General features: G+C 40.4%; 3 protein-coding genes across 4 annotated transcripts; all 3 read right to left on the bottom strand.

Moving 5' to 3' along the window:
* Window positions 1-901: 901 nt before the first annotated feature.
* Window positions 902-6864, bottom strand: cidec (cell death inducing DFFA like effector c). Of its 2 annotated transcripts, XM_028576291.1 has the most exons (7): window positions 6555-6864; window positions 4826-5036; window positions 4389-4457; window positions 4125-4278; window positions 3116-3265; window positions 2250-2434; window positions 902-1371 (listed from the first exon to the last, which is right to left on the bottom strand). In XM_028576291.1, exons 3-7 carry the CDS (start codon window positions 4439-4441, stop codon window positions 1191-1193), a joined length of 723 nt encoding a protein of 240 aa, XP_028432092.1. In that variant the 5' UTR covers window positions 4442-4457; window positions 4826-5036; window positions 6555-6864; the 3' UTR covers window positions 902-1190. The 2 variants fall into 2 exon arrangements, with proteins under 2 accessions (XP_028432092.1, XP_028432091.1); XM_028576290.1 differs by lacking the exon at window positions 4826-5036 and having other exon boundaries at window positions 6555-6863.
* A 1418-nt stretch (window positions 6865-8282) lies between these two features.
* LOC114554443 (urocortin-3) lies at window positions 8283-8967 on the bottom strand. Its single transcript, XM_028576292.1, has one exon. The coding sequence runs from the start codon at window positions 8962-8964 to the stop codon at window positions 8587-8589; it is 378 nt and encodes a 125-aa protein (XP_028432093.1). The 5' UTR covers window positions 8965-8967; the 3' UTR covers window positions 8283-8586.
* Window positions 8968-12622: 3655 nt separating this feature from the next.
* On the bottom strand, window positions 12623-19709 carry uqcrc1 (ubiquinol-cytochrome c reductase core protein 1). Its single transcript, XM_028575550.1, has 13 exons — window positions 19578-19709; window positions 18300-18440; window positions 18009-18095; window positions 16966-17095; window positions 16507-16705; window positions 15413-15492; window positions 15203-15318; window positions 14748-14891; window positions 13894-14054; window positions 13677-13762; window positions 13502-13590; window positions 13272-13347; window positions 12623-13177 (listed from the first exon to the last, which is right to left on the bottom strand). The coding sequence occupies exons 1-13, from the start codon at window positions 19638-19640 to the stop codon at window positions 13113-13115; spliced, it is 1437 nt and encodes a 478-aa protein (XP_028431351.1). The 5' UTR covers window positions 19641-19709; the 3' UTR covers window positions 12623-13112.
* Between the last annotated feature and the right edge of the window lie 1981 nt (window positions 19710-21690).

Below are 21690 nucleotides of genomic sequence, written 5' to 3'. Positions count from 1 at the left end.
ATCTTTTACTTTATTTTATTGTCCATCGTGAGCCTGACAATGTCATAGGAGTGTAATGGTAAAGCAGATGAGTAGGCTACTCTAAAAAAAAATCTACATTTGTAATGTTTCTCCAATTTTCAACTGTGAATTCATTTGGGAGGGACAACAGGGTCCAACCTTGTGTTTATGTATTTTTTGGCGATGTGGATCCTTTTTTTTTACATTTGGATCAGAGGTTGTGTCTTCTAATCGCCACATCATTTACAGTACAGTTATCATTTTGAGGTCAAAATGTAAGGTTAACTAAGACAACAACATGACTGGATATTTTCAGTTGGAGTGAAGGAACACTGAAGCACTACAAATGTAGATTACACCATGAGACAGTCAGCATGCACCTCATGACTCATAAGACAGGGGGAGGGACCACAGTCATACTCCAACTCTTGACCTACTTAATATAGACCTCATTCATTTATCTTCTTCAGGGTATATCAGACAGCCAATTTGATTCAAGATCTGTCCACAGCTTTTTATTGCCACCTTCCATGATGAGATGGCAAAAGTGGCACTTCAGCCACCAGCTGAAGTCATCATCTCTCTTCTCTCTCTCTCAATATAATGGTTTGCTTACATCCCCTCGCCCCCTGCAGCTGCTTGCTCTTCTTTCGTTCTCTTCCTCGGCTTTTCTAAGGCAGAGGCAGGCTGCAGCTGACAGGGCAGTGCAGGCCAGGGGACAATTAGGGAAGCGTGGGAGAGACAGCTGGACCCGTTACCAATTACGCCGACTTTGACCAGGAACCACAGTCCCACACACAAAGCCAGTTAATGGGCTCACTCTGCACATATAAGTCCACTTGTAAACCTACTGTATAAAGACTTAAATGGACTTTCATAAACAGGAAAATAAAAGTGGATAAAAAAAAAAAAAAAAGTTTTATTTATTCATCTCCATAGGAAAAAGTTACAATAGTGAGTAAAAGGGCTTTCTGAAGAATAACTTGTGGCATCAGCTTCAAAATAGGGCAACAGCGTGTAACAAAGTGACTGTGAGATAGTTGCAATGTCTGAAATGTTCGCAAACTGCACAGGAAACTGTGACATGAACATGTAGAAACTCCCAGTGTCATCTGTGACTATTTACATTGTGTCCTAAATCTAGGAGTGGACAATGTATTTGCTCCACCATCGTCAGCTCTAGTCCATCATCAGTGGGATATCTTTCCAAGCAGCATGCTCTGCAGCTGCCTGATCCTGCCTTCCTGTGGCAGCGCCAGGCCCTTCTCTGCTCGCTCATCGTCCTCCAGCAGCTGCTCGATGTAGCAGGAGGAACCCAGCAGGATGTGGCCTGTGGCTTGCATGGAGAAGATGGTCCATCGCAGAGCCTCCCTGGAAGCACAGCGCCGAGAGAGAGAGAGGGAAAGAGAGTTGTCATTGATAGCAAATTCCCATCTGCGAAGACGGATTAGCAGACACACACAAACAGCATTTTGATTAACTTGGAATACACATGTGTATGGGAATATTATCAGAACAATGTACATGTCATGAGTATTTATGATAAAATAAAATATACAAACATGACAGACCACATAAGCCGACAAGAAAATGACTGCCAGGAAATATACACAACCCGAGACGATCATTTCTCACATCAAGTGAATCTCATCAAAGTGACATCTAAGAAACAAACCTCTTACACTGCAATGTGGGGCAGAAAAGCCCCATATTTGACAAGTCTGCAAAATGTAATCCTCTCTAACTGAAGCTCCGTGTCAAAGCCTAAAACCAGCCGATCTCAGCAGGGCTGACATAACTCCTCCCAAAATTAATCTCGGTGAAATCTAGCCTTTGTTCTTCTGCAATCTGACATTTGAACTCAGCCACTCACACGTATATACACAGTAAAATATGAATTTAGACTTTACATGTTGGGGGCTCTGCACAGAATACTGTAACTGGTGTTAATATTTTAGAAAAGCAGCTGATATACAGTAGAAAATGAACCAGAAAGAAATTGAATTGTTAGTGGGTGGTTGGACCACAAAAGCGATGATCCTCTTGGTATTTTATGGATTTAGCATGGTAATTTTCATCTTCAAGTGGATTAAACTATTACCAGGAATCCAAATAGTGCTTCTGTAAAGTCACCAGAGAAATGCTTTGACATGTAGAAAAAAATAAAAACAGTCATCAATTACATAATACTTTAACTTAAAAGCATAATAATGGAAGGTTTCAGATATTTGGCAGTCTGTTTCACTCACTTCAGCATGCTTTTGGCAGCATAACAGCGCAGGTCATAGGACACAGAATAAACACCATACAGGGTTGCTTTCACATTCAGACAGCCAATGAAATCTTTCGGGTTGTTTTTGTATAGGTCAAAAGTCAGCTTGGCCACATCTTTCCGGTGCAGATGCCTGCACTCAATGAGCTGATCTCTGTAGTTCTGTAAGGGGAGACAGGAACGGAAACATCAGTCAGGTCAAAGTGGTACAGAAACATTGGGCACTTTTGGCAAAGCAAACTGGGCCAAATGACAGCACCCAGCTACACCAGCAGACAGTATGATTACAGACTGCTCCTGCCAGTGATGATGGGAAAGGCAAATGACAAGGGGGCAAATGTGTGGGTCACCAGAGTAAACATGTGGCGGGTGCAAATCACTGCATGCATCAATTCCTATGGAAATTAATTGCTTTTGGGTGAACATCATTCAAACTTAATGATACCTCTGGGTCTGATTAATATTCAACCCCAGCCTTCGATTTGTCTCTAAAAAATTATGACGGAAGAAACTAATCTCTGGTGGTTGCCCTGTGTTCTGCCTTTGCACAATAACTGACATTTGACTTCCCGATTCAGTTTGATGGAAACAATATTTGCTGATTAAATTTCACTGAATAGTCAATGCATTATTATTCAGTCTACAGGCCCCCGTACCATCCATATTCATGGTTGCTACATTGAAGAAACAGATATTTTCCTGTCTGTCCCATCTCTACATCAATGAATCCCTGACATAACAAATGCTGAATAAAAGTATTCAATCAATATGTTGAGCGTCACACTGTGCAGCTCAACAGTGTCACCTAGTGGTTAATGTGAGAAGGGTCCAACACTAGCGTACCAGATGTGGGGTCCAGCTCTGGCCCTTCTCCAGCACCATGAGGACAGCGTTTTCAGGCAGCGTCTCAAAGAACTCCTCTGTGTCCACTCCTGTGCCATCTTCATCCAGCACCAGGGCCATGATACACAGTACACTCAACGAGTCACCGACCTGAGAGAGCAGGCACAGAGGGAAAACACAAGTGAATCACTTGGTAAATGAGTGCGTCACAGATCATGTGGGAACATTACTCACTAGCAAACATTTCAGATATGGACCATAATACAAAAAAGAGAGAGCATTATTATTACAGTCAGCTACCAAGTGTACAGCTCAGTCTTGTGAACTTTTACCGGCATTAACCTCACACAGGGTGCAGCAATGATACATGGATCACAGGCCAGTCTGCCCGAGGTCATTTGAATTAGAGATGGCCCGATATCACTTTTTTGCTTCCCGATACCGATTCCAATACCTGAACTTGCGTATCGGCCAATACAGAGTACCGATCCGATACCAGTGTGTCATATATTTCATTATGTTTTAACAGCTGTATACTACTATCCCTGTATGGATGTGATATGATTTCTGTCTTTGTTGTCGGTCTGGCTCAGGTTAAACTCTTTGTGAAACATGAACAAACACAAACAATGTATGCCCCAGAACTTTCTTTTATTCTCCAGTTTTACAGTCCGTTATAACGGAAAAAGAACATAAGTAAACTACTTTAATGTAGATTTTCTTTAGGGCTTTATTACGTGGTATCAGATCGGTGCATAAACTCCAGTACTTCCCGATACCGATACCAGCGTTTTAGGCAGTATCGGAGCCGATACCGATACTGATATCGGTATCGGAACATCTCTAATTTGAATCCTATATGTATTCCTTTAAAACACACCATGATGCTTTCTCACTATGTATTTGGTCTTAATGTTTTCAACTGTCTGAGTCAACGTTTGATCATCATCCACCTCAATTACGTCTCAATTCCTTCTCAGCACTTTCAACACTTCACACCCCCCCTTACCTTGTTCATCAGGTCTTCTAGCGTTTCCGCCATGATGCCCTTCTTTACACTGCGGTCGGCATTTGTGACCCTGAAGGGCTTCGGCCGAGGAACTCGACCCGACAGGAGCTGCTGGGTCATGGAAGCACTGGCTGAGACGCTGGCTGTCACACACCTGAGAAAAGATAGTATAGACATGAAGTAAACTTCATAATGTTGAACCTCATCCACTATTAACTGGTGATTGTTGGCTATCCCATCCAACCCATGGAGCAGTGCTCTTACTTGGTGAGGGTAGATGGAGTCAGAAGGCTGAGGGTATTCATAGCATAATCCATCTGAGAGCAACTCAGCCTGCAATTAGAGGTAGCGTCAGTTTAGCCATTAGACTTTAACAGCAAGGCAACACATCAACACTAGAAAAGGGTAACATTACCAACATCGCAGAAGCAGCAAGTAGTAGCTTTGAGTCAATATTAGAGCTTGAAAGTTTATACATTTAAACAATTAATTAAGGCAATCGATCTGGAGATAATTCTGGTACTACGTGCCCCTTTTTATGTCCTCCATGTCTACATCTGTCGTAATTAACTTGAATATGTAAACAAACCCTTTTCTTTAATAAACTACACACATTTCACAATATGTCCCGATAAAAAGACACAAAAATAAAAAAAACATAATCCTATTGTTATAGTAAGGCGACAAGCTGTTGTTCTGACCGTGTTTGAATAGAATCCGTATAGTGGTCGTTGTGATCCTGAAGTGCTGCTCCTTACTCCACTTAACCCGTCTGAAATCATACACTCTTCTCTTGCACAACTTGGTCACTGAACTTTGTGCTGATGACTGTTGAGCTTGTTGCATGTTTTATTGAGTAATGCTCCATTAACACTCCCACTGACCCTCCCCTGTGAAAGCCCTGGTTCAGCCCTTCAGTTTCATATATAAAGAGACAGAGTTAAATTAACTGAGATTCTTAAAGGGCCTCTATAAACAGTTTTCATTGGAAAAACTTTGTCCTAAATGATGACAGTGCAGTCATATACCAAGATTAACCTGGACATTGTTATTGGAAATATTTTTTTTTTTATATTAAAATGTAACTTTTCAATCCTTTGAGTAGCAAAAACTAAATTATTTTTAACTCCACTGTATTTTATCATTATAATTTTCATACCTGCTAAATAGCATTTGGGGTAAGTGAGAATATATGTGTAATTTGGGTGAATCAACCCTTTAAAGACAATATAAAGATGTGTGATAAGATGACCAGAAGTCTAAAATATGACGTTTGTTTTATGGCTCTTGAGGAGGGCAGATTTGTCACATTAAAGCTTGCGGTCAAAATGTTAGTTCCAACACAATTGTTGAATAAATCTGATTTTAAGATTTCAAATACTTTCTGCTAGACAAAAAATAACAATTTCAACAAGGACAAACAGGTGCACCCTTGTCTCTGTCAGAGGTCGAGGAGAATATGTGACAGTAATGTAATTGTTGAAAAGCACAAATTGAAAATGTCCCAAATGAGATCATCGTTCAACGGTCACCACACATTGGTTTGTCAGCTGGATCGAGACAATGTGTCCACACCATGTGTTATCACATCATGTTACACAACTAAAGCTACAGTTTGAGATCTGTGAGAGGAATTGTCTTTGATCATGATAAAATGAAATCACACTTGACCAGACGCATGTAATTAGGTTAAGTTACGGTTGATCATGCTGAATTATTAATCAATGTAAGCGTCTGAGTGAATCTTGATCCTGATTGTATGCTAAGGAGTTTACCTGGATGTCCTCAGACGATTCTCAACTCTGGCTGGTTAGACCCTTCGCTATATTTCTCTCTCTCTCTCTGTGTGTGTGTGTGTGTGTGTAAGTTTACACTCAGCTGAGCAGCACATCATTTACACTCAGCAGCCTCCTGCAAACTTGTGGCATTAGAAATGGAAGTAAAACCTAATATTATCACGTATCGAAAACAAAGACTCAGTCCTGACAATATGATTAAACATATTGTATGCTATTATCATCTATTTATACTTATAAAATGGCGATTTTCTATCTCTGGGATTGGGGCTATGTGTGAGTAACACATCACACAACCAATTCGAGGAACATAGGATATGATATGCTCAGCATTCAGATAGAACAAAACCTACTCTACTTACAATATGGACAGACTGAGGTAGGCAAAAACGAGAATTTAAAACCACTAAGAGGGACGCCTTATACAGAAAATAGGAGAAATTGGACAGTTCGTCACAAATACTGAATATCACCATAGCGTAATGCTACATTTGTAGTAGCCTAGGCCTAATAGAAATGTATTGTTTCTATAAAATGTGTGTACAACCTTGTTTAATATCTCATAAAACAAAATGTCATAAGACCCCATTAAAAGACAACGTGACAAAACGTGGAACAACAGTAAAACACTTACGTTTCCCGAGTGTTCCTGCTGTCAAATCCTCAACGCTAATTAACAACACCTGGATTAGATTGATAAACCCTAGTTTGCGCCATTTTGGATTCTTTAGCTCTCTCTCTCTGTTTAATGCAAGCTCTCGGGCATTTTTACACAAGGCTTTCCAGTGAAGAAGTGGCCAAATGTAATATATTTGACGATGTGAAGAGCAGTCTTTTGCCAAACTGTGAGTTACTGGCCATAATTAAAGATGTGTATATTGTAGTCTGTGGTTAAGAAAGAAACACTGAGGACGTCGTGTGGACAAACGACGAACTGCTTCAGACTCCAGCAGGTCAGGAATACTTTCTGTCACTGAAGTCCTAATGCGTTGTAAAAGTCCTGCATTCAAAAATGTAGCTATTCAAGTAGCCTAATTTACATAAATTACAAACTATCATCCTCATTCCAATGACGTAGAGTTAAATAAAGATAACCGTGATGCGTAGCCTCCCTCAAAATTGTAATACTTTACTAATTGGTGTTGGAAACAGTTTGGGTCCAAGTTTATTTCCTGTAATATTAGCAGATGTGGCAGAAATAGCCTACACTGCGAGGCTAATCTGTGAAACAACTTTAAAGCCAAACATGAAAAGGCTAAATTAATTAGTGCAGTCATTACAAACAATACAGTAGCCTCAAGTAAAAACTGTACTGTGATAACCGCTTTATAATGATGAGTGGAGTTTATTTTTAATTTTTTTTTTTTTTAAACTACAGCATATGTAGACATTTATACCATTAACTAGACTACACGGCTGTAGTGTGGGAAAGTTACTCTATTTTTAATAAATAGCATAACTTCAAGAAATGTTAGTTTCCTTTGTGGTTTATTGCCCGTGATAACTTCTGTAGAAGAAGCCTAATAAAACCTTTAGGCTTCCTTAAATGGATTATTGTTACAATATTCAAACGGCAACATAAACAACCCTGTGTTCATTGATGCTGGGACAACAATTAAATGCTAATGTCTGAATAACGTCAGGATAATGTGTATATTTGCAAGGGTTGGAGAGTTTCTGTGACGCCCAGTAGTGACTTCATAGTGGCCTTACTGCTTACAGTATATAGGTGCATCATATTATAAACATTTTATTTGCATTTGTGTTGGCTTTAACTATTATAGAATTGAAGCTACCACAGCTTGAAGTAATACAAGAAATAATTCAAGGTCATAACCAGTGAAATCCGATGAGCTGTTTATTTCACTCTGTTGCTTCACATTTCATGCTCACTGCAGTAGCACAGATGACTCATGCCACAGATATTAGTCTAATGTAGAGCAGATAATGCATCAGACTTAAAATAGCCGCGACTTGTTTGCCAAATTTATCAAGTATCAGTGAACAAAGGTCTATAGAAAGGGTCTGTTCTTCTGTCAGAGGTCAATATCCTGCCCATGTCTTTGTCCTGTTATCACACATCAGACCCTTCTGTGGGTGACGCAGGCTCATTTGGCTCCGATGCATTCATTTGTGCTTTATGGGTTGCTGATGCTTGTAATTATATTAAGCATGCCTGATATCAATGCAGAGTGAAATTAATTAGACTTGAGCAAAATATGATTATCATATTGGATTTAATTGAACAACCTTTTCTTTGAATTCAAGATTACACATGCAAACACAAGAAACAGATTTCAGAACCTGATCACAGTTTCTGAGGTGAATAATCTTTGAGACAAAAGACCAGCTTCATCTTATTTTGTTTGGCATTGTTTGCAGTGTCCTTTTGTTTGTTTTTACATCATTCTTCCTATTTACTTCTGTTTCAAGAGTCAGTCAATGGAGTGGTTAGGGTCTAGAACGAGGTAATATAATCATATAATACAAGTATAAAAGTAAAGCAGATCTAAGCTCTAAAGGACAGATACTGACCGTAATTACTGTTTTACCTGAACTAACATTGTTTCTAACCAGGTGCCGGTGCCACAATGTAAGAAGTTAACTCCTCTGTGAGGTGAGATTTCATCCATCGAGCCCCTGACAGCTCCCAGGAGCCCTGCTTCTTATTTCCTCTTGCCTATTCGTGCCATCAATTCTGCATTGGCTGCTGCCTTGGTTCTCATGTCCTGGTTCTTGGCCAGGTCTATGAGGACACTGAGGATGCTGGTGGGAACATCAAGGGAGAGGGCGAAGCGGGACCCCTGCGGGGCTCTTTTTGGCACCTGGGAGGCTGGGCGCGGGGCTCGTTCTCGCCGGAGCACAGTGTGATGCTCTGATCGGAGCAATGAATTCAACACACCGCTGCGGTTTAGGATGTCCACAGCCAACACCTCCCTCTGTGTGTCTTCATCAAGTTTAGCAAGAGTTGGACGGCTCCTCTGGCTCTGGACACACCAAGGCAGCAGCAGAGCCAGGCAGAAACACACACGCACACTTCTCATGGTCAGGACTCTGCAGGGAGAGACGAAGAACAGATCAGCCAGTGGCTCAAAGTTGCACAACTGTGACACTGCAAGGCTTCTCTTGTGATGGCATGCATCAGGAATTTTCTTCTTTGCAATAATTGGAACAAAAAAACACATACTGATTTCATATGCAAATCCCTCTTAAGTCTTAAAGTGAGGCTTGTGATGACAAGCAGGAGGCTTTTAGATGGGAATATAGAATATGATGCAATGCAAAAGTAGAATGAAATTATTCATTTTGTAAATGTAATATATAGGATTATTTACATTTTAGTCCATGCCAATACACAAAATGAGATAAAGGATCTATCCACTGTGCAGTAATTGATAGATTTGAAAAAAAAGCCTTAAAAAAGACATAAAAGCATGTTGAAAAACTACTTGTTTTACTGATTATACAGTTTTCTGAAGAGAATTTTGATTCTCCAATATTTTGTCCACTTGTTCTATAATTAATCCACCATCCAACTTTCTAAAAATATGTTCTGACATGTACAGATAAACCTGGGTAAGCGTTATTAAGTGTCATAATCCCAATCAGTACTTACTCAGTGTTACTGCTGTCAAAAGTTGGTAACTTGACAAAAAGGCACTTCTCTTTCCTCTGGTCTAAAAGCAGGGCTTTGGTAATGATCTCTTGTCTTTGACCCTCAGATATACTATAATACTGTATCTTCTGTCTCCCTGCTTCTTCTTCTTCTTCTAGAGCTACTGGAGGATCGACCTGTGTGGCACGCAGTCAGATGTTCAACTGGACTTCTGCCTGCTCGTCCACGACTTCGTCTTCATCCACGTCTCTTTGCCCTGACGCTGCCGCTACCTCTTTCTGTTTATCTTTTACATCTCTACACCCCATCACCCTCCCCTCATTTCATCTCATTTCCTCTACACTCATTGCTCTCTTTCTCTTTCTAATAATAACACGATGGTAATCACAATAGTTTGCCTAGAATGAATTGGATTGTTGCCCCAGTCTGCAGTCAAAGCACAACTAAAAACCCACCATCACCGTTCAAAAGTTAAGTACCAATACGCTGCAAAAAAACAGTCCCTTTCTTATCATGGTGTTATGAGTTCCTGTGTTGTCAATCATCCATGTAGACTGGGTGACCATAGTCTCATCATTACAATGGGGGGAATATTAAATGTAAAAGACAGTAGTAGGACAAACCACATTGTCACTGAAAAGTCCAATTTCCATGCAATTAGAGATTGTCGTGATGATCTTTGTAGTTTATATTGCGTTTGTGTGTGTGTGATTTCTAATGTCTTGTTTCAAGACTGATTTGAGTGAAAGTGTTCACTAATTTTTATAAACATTCATGGAAGTGAATGGCAGTTACCGAGATCTATCATTAACAAGGCAACACATTCTGTACAGATGACACCTAATACCCTGCAGTAACTGTAACCACCAGACATCCCTGCTTGTCCAGGATCATCCAAAATTATAGTGGCCTCTTTTCTCCTTAAATATAGGATCAAGACTCCACCATATAAAAAATACATTGTTCTTGAAAGAGTAACAATCTCACTGAAATAAATGGGTTTCTCATCTCTAAACAATTTTCAATATACAGCGTGGTCTACTAAAGGCCTCAAATAGGCTAGTTTTACTGTATCATGACCTTAATGAGGCAAAGGGTTAAAGTGAGATACTATAAGGCCATATGAATATGTATACTTGTTTTTATGTTGTAAATAAATAGAACATTTTCTCAACAACTAGTCAGACTACAGACCTCCAGAACCAAAAACAGTGTACGTCACAAACTCCCAAAAAAAGTAGTTCTACATGAAAGAGCAGGCTCAAATTCTTTCACAATACTGTGATTGTGTGATAATTAAACTCTACAGGGAGCTTTTAGATGTGAGTAACAGCTGATAAATGTTGTCATCATTTAGGGTTTAGAGAGGCGATTGCATATATGGAAAGGCAGAATTGGATGTGTTACATAATAATTGAAGTAGAATAAAAGGAAATGCAAATTTGCTCAATGGGTTACAATTTTTAAATGATAGGCTTAATCAAGGATAACATAATCAGTATCTCCTTTGTACTGATGTCAACTCTGATAGGAGTTTGTGTAATGACAGCCACCCTAGCTATGTGCATGTGTCTCCTTGAAATGTTTGCCAGGTATGACATGCAAAAATTTCAATCAAAATGCCGGACACTGTGCATTGTTGCTACTTAAAGGAACATAATGTATTAGTACACACATCTCTCTATTTAAAGACCACAGAGGCGGAGAGGAGGGGAGAGTTGGGAGGTTGAATGGGAGCAATCGTAGAGAAAGCCCTCTGGAGAAAAGCAAGAAGGAAGTGGCTGTCAGGCCCAGGAGGAAGACCAACAAGACAAAGCCCACCTTATTTACGGATTCACCTCCAGTCCAGCCCATCAAGGGACTTAGCTTCATCTGACTAATGACATGAATATTACAAGTGCAGCCTGATTACGATAGGTGGGCCCTCGGGGGGGTCAAATAGGATTATGAGCCGTCTCAGTTACCCTCAGATACACAAACATGGGTCACACAAATGTGATTAAGTAGCAAACAGAGATGTCCTGGGTTGTTTACCCATGGCATTATTGTCTCATATACTGCATGACGCAGGACTAAGCATGAATCTGAGATGATGTAATTTCTATGATTCAAGATCCAACATATATATCACAGCAGGTCCTGGTTTATCATACATTTAGTAGCTTGCTGACGTAGGTTCTGTATCTGATAAACTCAATGTATGAAAGAGCATCTCATCACAATTACTTTGATGAGTAACAATCTGGTTCAAGTCTAAAAAAATACTTTATTCTAAATTAAGGAACAAACATGACAGCAATTTGTAGTAGTTAGAACAGAATACAAAGTGACAATAGTAAATGCTATGACATAACAGTAGCAAAATGCAAGTAGGCGACCAAGAAGTTGCCCCACAGCCTAAAATTACACCTCAAACTATAACTACTGTATACTATATAACTATAATAGATCTCTGAATAAACAGATATATAATCAGAAGACAGAACATGGACAATAAAAAGAGGACTAGTCTGCTTTTAGGAGAAAAATCAAGATGCAGCTGATTAACAGCTGTGTTCATTAATGTTATCTATTCCTTTTTTTCTAGAAAACTGAAGACTGCTCGTGACACTGAAATTCTTTGATGTATGGCTTTGTGACTGGCAATATTTGTAGAATTAATTTGGAGGCTGTGTAGTGTCCTAAATGTGTCAGTGCTTTTAACATGCAGGAACCTACAAAGACAAGGCACATTTTCCACATGGCTTACTTATTTTCCAAATCTATTTTTAAGACCTTTTTTTGTGTAATGTGATTATGCATCACAATACATAACACCTACAGAATGAATCGAGAAGCAACTGAACCTAAAATTATTTTTGTTAAAGTTATCATTATGCGTACATGCTGTATCTTAAGGTTTCTTTCAGTTGTGTTGTTCCCAAATTGAGCAATAACCAAAAAGCTAGCATTATAGTTAACCGTGACACAAAGAAATGGTGTGCTATAAGTATGAAGATCTTAAAATGTAATATAAAAAAATAAAACTTTGAAAAGCAACACATAACATACTACAGTACACATGAATGAGACAAATCACACTGGGCCAATGTTTTACAATATTTTTATTTTGTTGGAATGAGAGCTTCTGTTATGTACAATAGAGGACAGAAACAAATGTTACAGAAATTATAAATATACTCTTGCTCCAAACAGGTTGTATTTAGTACCGGCTGTACTGTGTCCATTGGATGATGATTTTCTATTCAACTCTGCCCTCTCCTCCCTCCCCTCTGCAAGCCTGTAGCAGGTAACGAGGACACGTACAGTACAATCATGAGGTAACCAATGTGTAATTTCAATACTCATAATGTGCAGACTGGCTGCCCAGTCTGCACATAGCTAACTAAAAGTGATCAGTGAGCGGGATGGGAGAGGGAGGCAGGGAGAAGAGACAAGATGGATGTGCTGTCAAGCCAACAAGTGAACAATCCCTCAGGTGTTCACTCTTGTAGCGATAGCAGGAGGAAAGCAGGATAAGGTTGAGGAGGAAGATAAGGAGCAGACGTGGGACACGTGGAGCAAAAACAACGAGTCTTAAAACCTCAGCCAGTACATGGCACTGCGCGTTCTGTTGTAGTCGGGTAGCTGCTCGCAAGGGCCTGGTGGAAAGAGGCAGGAGTGACAGATTAGAGAACGATACTACAGCATTGGCCCTGACCTTGATGTAAAATACTAAAACCACAAAGAACTTACCGACTGCTGCCACAGCAGGACACTTATCGTAGATATATTTAGAGCAGATGTCACGCACCATCCTGGGGGTCACGGCCTGAAAGAAGAGATGTGGAGGGAAGTCAGAAATCTTTATCCTGGAGACAGACTAGAAGCCAATTTTGAAAAGGCACTTCTTCACGCAATACATTTTTTCTCTCTCAATTGTACAAATGGCCCAGGTCAGAACTCAGTTAAGAGTGTCAACTCACATCGATCCGAGCATCCCACTCTGCCAGAGGAATACGCCGCCCGTAGTTCAGGATGTGTCTTCCGATGTCGTCACAAAGTGGCGTTGTTCCTAAAAGACAAACGGGTGTGTTGACTTGCAATTCGGAAGAGTTTGTATGCGTGTTTGTGTAAATGCACGACAGACACGATACGTACCATTGAGCTGTCCAACCAGGCTGGCCTTCAGAGCGTTCTTGCCTCTGGCTACATCACTCTCTGTCACTGTGGTACACAGGTTCATCCTGCAAGGAATAGAAAGTGGAGGAAAAAAGATGAAATATGCACACTGTCCTATAATTAAAAGTGGCATACCATTACGTTAGTTATGGTGTTCTATGAGTGTGTGTCTCTCTGTCCCAGAGTCACTACTGACCAGGCATTCTGGGACCAGTGCATCATATCTTCGATTTGGTGCTTATCACATACAAAGTAAATGCCCAGCAGGCCGGTGTCACTATAGGAGGAGTGGAAGGCCTGGAAGCTGTGACACAGGTTCTCCTCCACTGCCAGGCGAGCCAGGCGGCTGCTCAGATGCTGCAGGTGAGAGAAAGGAATGGCCGTTGATATTTGACTGTTCACAATCAAAACTACATTATAAATCACACCAGCATCAGGAAGTAGGTTGAAATATTCATGGTGTTAGGTTGACCCGCTCGAAGTATAGGCTAGTTATAGCAGTACAGTGTTATAGTACAATAGAAAAATATGATCTGAATATGAAAAACTTTTAGAGTTCTGTATATTCCCATCTTCTGGAGCGAATGATGAGTGATTTGAGTCAAGCGTGGGAAAACCGGAGTTGAGCATGGAGCAATATTGAGAGGAGCGACTTTGAGCTTGGGAGCGAAAAGCTCTGGGAGCGAGGAGCGGAAATTCTCGACAAAATACAAATGACATATAAGAATGTTACAATGATATTTAAAAAAATACATTTTAGCTTTCATTACATTAAATAAAATATCTAAAATTGCTATTCTATTCACCAATTTCTTAGCAGTTGCTATGTTTTTCAGGTATTGTTCCTCTCGACAAGTTCAGAGGCAGGGGGGAGACCCCTGACCCAGGTGTGCAGAGGATCATAGTCTACCCCTCAATAATGGCCACTCAAGACATCAACAACCTCAAGTGGGCAAAGCTTAAAGGGGACACTGCTGAATTAGTTACAGCTTCCAATTCCATCGTTGTTGGCTTTTATTAATTGCATAAGCTAAAACATAATTCCCCAACCTTTCCCCCACCATAGGTGAGGTCGTAGCTGCCGATGATGGAGTTGGCCAACATGAGTGGCACGATGTCTGGGCTGGCAGCACTGGCCCCCTCCACAGCCACGGCAATGTGTGCCAGAGGCAAAGCATCATCACGCATACGGATCTGAGGAGAGGCATCAAAGGAAAAGATCAACCAAACAATTAACCATGACTGTGAAAAAAAAACATCCCCACCCATGAGCACAGCAATCTTAAATAGAAGTTAATTAACTTGAAATTAGTCGACAACTGATGCATTACTCTGCTATAGATGGTCACTTTCAGTGATTTCTCCAACTTGTGTTGATTATGTATTGAAAAAAAAAAAAATGGTCGTGTAAAATAGCAGTGTAATCAGAGATCATGTAATACACCTCACAAAACAATGAAGAAAAAATAAATAAATACTACTGCAAAATATTCAGCATATCTCACCTCACTGCCTGTAAATCGGCAGGGTGACAACACGGGGATAGCATCTCCCTCATACTCAAAAGATACTCCGCTGAAGTGAGATTTAGCCAAACCGACCAGCTCCTCGTGGTTCACACCTGTTAAAGGAGCACATCAAATAAACGCCAAGTCATTCCAGGATGACTACCAGGGTGCCTCCTCACAGTTTGTGTTAGGACGAAGAGGACCTACCTCCAGCAGCAGACAGCACCATGCGAGGGGCTTTGTAGTGGCTGTTGATGTAATCCACTAGGTCCTGGCGGGTCAGAGTCCTGGGAGTATTGAAGAGTTGAATATAATATGGAATAGCCATAGTGTTTAAGTTACATTATGGCAAATTGTTGTGCAACTTTTGAAGCCATAATTAGCATCATCACAACAAAGCAGTGTGCCTTTGATGGAAGCAATTCTAAGATTCTGACGTGTGTGTGCGTGTGTGTGTGTGTGTGTGTGTGTGCGTGTGTGTGTGCGATATGAACAAAAATCATATCTTGGTTTTTGGCTGAATGGCAAAAATCAAGTAGGCTAGATGTTCAGTTGTTACTCAAAGCCACGTTTTAATTTAAAATACCCTATGTTAAATAAAAAAGCCCCATCTCTAAGAAAGCTCCTTCAGTTGTTTTCAACAACAACAATAATAATAATAAGGTGATTAAGAGAGAGAGATGCTCACAGACAAGAGAAGGAGCGTGCGATGGACTGAAGTGTATAATACAAAAACTTTCTTTGACCATATGACCGATTGTTACTGTACAGTTACCTGGTTTATCAGTGAATTGTCTGACTGGAAACTGGATTCTCTATTCACAGAGTGACGGCTGACTCATTAGGGTTAGGGGAACAAACAGGTCCGGTGTGGGTTAAATGCACGGTCACAGGCGTTATATACGTCTTGTGTATGTTAATGGGCAGTCACGTGATCGGGATATGATGGGAGTATTTTTGTGGGCTCGGGATGGGAGCGACAATTGATTCCCGTGTCACCCCCTACTAATAACATACTGTAACTGTAGACAAATGACAGCAGTGTACACTGGCACTGTTGCAGGAGAGCCGAGGGTGAGTGAGTGGGGGCGGAGATGCAAAGACAGGTACGGCTTTACAGAAGCAATGGGTTATGTAACACAACATTAAACTATACGGATAGAAACGGTATTGTCTAATCCCATATTTCGTTTGAAAATATAGCGATATAAGGTCAAATATCAATATAGCGCCCAGCTTGTGTGTGTGTGTGTGTGTGTGTGTGTGTGTGTGTGTGTGTGTAAATATGCAGTTGCTCTTGCCTGGCATTGCTGGAGGGTCCCAGCACACTTTGTCCTAGAGCAGTGCCCTGGAAGGCTGTGGCATGCAGCAGGTCAAGGCAAACTTCCTGCAGGTTACCCTCGACTTCCTCTAGCTCACGCAGCACCACACCCCTCTGCTGCTCGATCTCAGCCTCATTCAGCGAGCAGCTCTGCACCACCTCTGACAGCAGCTCCACGGCTGTGAAAACACAGAAGAAAATTGATTGTTCACAACTTAAGAGGGGGTATGCATACATTCAGAAAAAAGATCTCAGTTACTGCCCCATACAGTATAGGCCCCAATAATTGAGATTCTCCATCAGAAATTTGAATTAGTTGATTGATCTTGATCCTACAAACAAGAACAGTTTTTATTTTTAAAATGTCTCTGAAATCTAATTATTGTACAATTTAGGGGATGATCGGTTTATTTCACTGCTTGTAAGCAGGTCATCTTACCTTTGGGCAGGTCTTTTGCAAGAGTCTTCATGTAGTATGCAGTGTGCTCTCTGGAGGTGTAGGCGCTCAGGTGAGCACCCATTGACTCCACCTGCTGCTCCAGGGCTGTCTGAGGGTGCTTCTTGGTTCCCTGGGAGGAGAGAACAAATGGTCAATGGAAACAACTGTGTAATGGTACTGTTTGGCTAACAAGTAGATTTATCTCAAGTGCATTCAGCTTTCCCTATACAAGGTTCCATTGGAGACTTACCTACAATGTGGACTTTTTTACCTCTACTAGCACTATGGAGCAGTTTTTCATGCATGTGATGCAATACACAGCCCTGCCAATGGTTTTATACTGTTTAACTGATCTATAGGTGATGGTTATGTGCCAACAAAAGGCAGAAAAGAAGAAGCCTGCTAACTAGTAAACATGGATGTTAACAATGCAGATTTAAAACCTTTGAGGAAAATCCACTTTGCAAATGTATAATGAGGAGGGAAATGCATTCAACAGAGACCAGATCATAGACCTCAAGGATACGATCAATTTCTTATGGTGCAGCTCCGTGGGAGAAGCTTTACTGCGTTCTGCTGTCATTTACGGTCAACCTAGTTTCTCTCCTCTTCTCTGCTGCCACTGAGGGCGGGGCTTAGCCCCTCTACTCACATACACAAAGTGCATCAGAGGAGAGACAGGTGAAGTAAAGTTCACTTTACTCAAGTTGATGACAACTTGTTACATTACTGTAAGTGCAACAAAAGATTACCAACAGGAGTAATTTATCTGTGTAAAACCAAAAATGGATAGACATTGTGTCCGACATGTCTTACATTCAGACCAAAATATGTGCGTTATTTAAAGGCACCTAACCTAAATATACTATGCTAGCTCTGCTGCTAATGGGAGGAAGGCTAAGTAAATAAAAATGATCACTGGGAAATAAAATATGAGATGACTTCCTTAACAGTTTGTTTGTTTGTTTGTAATATTTAATATTTTGGGGGGCCCATCCACCCTCCAAAAGCAGTCAACCTAGGGGAAACGCTGTAATGTCTACCTTGAAAGCCATGTGCTCCAGGAAGAAGCCTGCTCCGTTGTTCTTCTCGCTCTCATAGCGACTGCCTGCACTGATCCACAGTCCAACCTATGACAGTGAAAAGACATGTAAAGAATCAATGAAATGTAAATCTACAACACATGAGAGTTGCTAGTCTGGACTGAAGTACATTGCCAGGATAAAGCCTGACAGCGTTTTTTCCCTCCTATCCTAGAATGTAAGTGTGGCGTAGTAACTAAAACAACCTACAGTCCATGGCTGTAAATAGGCCCCCTACAACTGTGTTCTTACAGTGCATGTGGCGTGTCCAGTTTCCTCAGATGCAACCTTCAAACCATTGTCCAGGGTAGTGAGGCGAGTTTCAGGGGCTCCCACCAGGCTCTGGGCATAGCTGACTGAGGCCCGTCCACGCCTCAGAGACAGCAGGATGGGCTGAAGGGGTAGAGACACCAAGAGGCAACACAAGTCATTTAAAAATAAATCCTGTTTACATAACATGCATTTCTGCACACATTAAACACATTGGAAACCACATTTATATATATATATATATATATATATATATATGTCAAACTGTACGGAAAGCCTTACACTGACTCTTGTCGATCTGTTCACATACAAAGCAAGAGTAGAAATATAAACTTAAGGCTGGCAGTTGACATTGACACCACTGCCCCCTTCTGCTATCTGCCAATGACTAAAAATAGACAAAACCACAACCACAATATCAGTAGGCAATCAGTTCTATTCAGATGTGATACATGTAAGATTGCCTAGCTTAATATCAATCACATTGTACAATGATGAGATGTCATACTCTACGCTAACTATTTATTTATTTTTAACCATTATATTTAATATTTAGCATGCTTTCTGACAACAATCTAAGAAGACTGACTGTTTATCACACATTTATAAAAGAACACCTTGTGCAATGCAATAGGATTGTTATAAAATCTGGAAACACAGCCAAAGCTAACGTTACCGAAAACACCGCTTCACAAAAAATCTAAAAGCAGTGTCAATTTTTGTGACGTTATTGTTTGACATGGTATAAAAGTAACGTTACTTTTCAACAATCAAACATTTTGACGACCAACAAAAGTACAGGATTGTCACCGTCAGCATCTGGCTTTCCAAAGTCACTATGCTAACGCTGCTAGCCATAAAGCTTAACGTTAGCTGCAGTATGAGGACAGCGGAGGACACGTAACAATCAATACCGTTTAAGCTGCTGTGCTGAACTTGTTAAAAGACCGAAACGACGAATAACACTGAACAACATGTGTATAAAGTGGACGTTACGCATCAAGTGGTTGTTTACAAGACGTACTGCTTTATTTGACAGTTGACCTTGCATTCACTGCGAGCTAACTAATGCTAACAGTTTAGCTAACCCCTTCCCGTTTCTGTTGTGCGGACAGCCCAGCTAGTTAGCTAACAGTTAGCCTGTTAATTTAGCAGGCGGTCCAACCTTTTAGATTACTTTCAGCGTTACGCCAAAACAAGCACAGTACCGGTTTCCCGCATAGACATTTCATATTGCTAAACCTTTAATTTTGTACTTACACTGCGGGTTTTGGCGAGGGCTCGACCCACGGTGCTCCCAACTCGGCACACGGACGCCGCCATTTCTCAGTACGGTGACAGAAGTCTCGGCTGGTGTCGTGTATCTCTTCTTCTTCGCCGTTATATAAAATGTGTATTAACCTCTTCAATTGGGTATTACCGCCACCAACTGTTCATTATGTGTTGTTGAGGGTCACTTCGCTAGTTCAGTGTTGTCAGGTTTGAAAGACTCCTTTGACATCTCTTTTGTTTTTCTTCCTTTTAGTTGGGTTACTTATGTAAGGTGGTTGGCAATGTAATTTCACTAATTTAACTTCCGTACTGTGATCTTCGGCACAAACATCCCTTTCCCCCTTAAGTGATGGTATAACGTTAGCCTGCTTTATTGGAAAGCAGTCATTTTCTAAATGAAAATTCAAATACCCTGGTGACTTGCCCTATAGTGAACTGAAAACAGTTTCAATGTAGGCCCACATAGGCCTACTGACAGCTGCTTCAGAAAAAAGATCTTTCTTTTTTGAGTAAAATGGCACATCCTAAGGAAAGCTCATTGTGGGACTGGCTGTAGTGGCTGTAATTCTGCACCAAGGCTGAATTTCAGGAAAGAGACTTCAGATACAGTATTAGGGGACCACTAAGGTCTATATAAAAGAGACTTCAGATACAGTATTAGGGGACCACTAAGGTCTATATAAAAGAGACTTCAGATACAGTATTAGGGGACCTCTAAGGTCTATATAAAAGAGACTTCAGATACAGTATTAGGGGACATCTAAGGTCTATATAAAAGAGACTTCAGATACAGTATTAGGGGACATCTAAGGTCTATATAAAAGAGACTTCAGATACAGTATTAGGGGACATCTAAGGTCTATATAAAAGAGACTTCAGATACAGTATTAGGGGACATCTAAGGTCTATATAAAAGAGACTTCAGATACAGTAGTAGGGGACCACTAAGGTCTATATAAAAGAGACTTCAGATACAGTATTAGGGGACATCTAAGGTCTATATAAAAGAGACTTCAGATACAGGACCACTAAGGTCTATATAAAAGAGGGGGGACCTCTAAGGTCTATATAAAAGAGACTTCAGATACAGTATTAGGGGACATCTAAGGTCTTTATAAAAGAGACTTCAGATACAGTATTAGGGGACATCTAAGGTCTATATAAAAGAGACTTCAGATACAGTAGTAGGGGACCACTAAGGTCTATATAAAAGAGACTTCAGATATAGTATTAGAGGACCACTAAGGTCTATATAAAATAGACTTCAGATACAGTATTAGGGGACCACTAAGGTCTATATAAAAGAGACTTCAGATACAGTATTAGGGGACCACTAAGGTCTATATAAAAGAGACTTCAGATATAGTATTAGGGGACCACTAAGGTCTATATAAAAGAGACTTCAGATACAGTATTAGGGGACCACTAAGGTCTATATAAAAGAGACTTCAGATTTAGTATTAGAGGACCACTAAGGTCTATATAAAAGAGACTTCAGATATAGTATTAGAGGACCACTAAGGTCTATATAAAAGAGACTTCAGATATAGTATTAGAGGACCACTAAGGTCTATATAAAAGAGACTTCAGATATTAGTGGACCACTAAGGCCTATATAAAAGCATCCAAAGAGCACCATGTCATGGGACCTTTAATGAAAATGGTTGATAAGGAATGGAGAGAATTGTAATGAGACATGATGATTAGAGAAATGACACAAGGCCCTCACTACTTGTACTCTCCAGTTTGCAATTTGTAGATAGTAAAAAAGTAGGCTGTACAGCTGTATCAAATTTTATATAGGCTTTATTTTTCCTTATTCTTGTTAGCTCAAGTTGTCAAATAAGGAGTTTAGCATCATGGGTGACTTAGCTAAGCAATTTTCTGTAATGAAGGGTTTGTCCACCAAATTTAAACTTTGTCTTACTTATCCCTGATGGTATCAAGTCATTAAGATTTTTTTGTATAAGCCTAGATTTGTTTTTACTCCACCACTGTACACTGGAGGTGAAGGGAATTTTGTTCCTGATCCTCACAACATTGAAAATAGCTTTTAAGGAATTTTTGAAACAGTTTCCCTGTTACTCTGGATAATCCACAC

Source organism: Perca flavescens, chromosome 4, assembly GCF_004354835.1.
Source record: "Perca flavescens isolate YP-PL-M2 chromosome 4, PFLA_1.0, whole genome shotgun sequence".
Taxonomy (NCBI): Eukaryota; Metazoa; Chordata; class Actinopteri; order Perciformes; family Percidae; genus Perca; species Perca flavescens.
The sequence above is the reverse complement of the archived record's forward strand: the minus strand, read 5'-3'. Positions and strand labels throughout refer to the sequence as shown.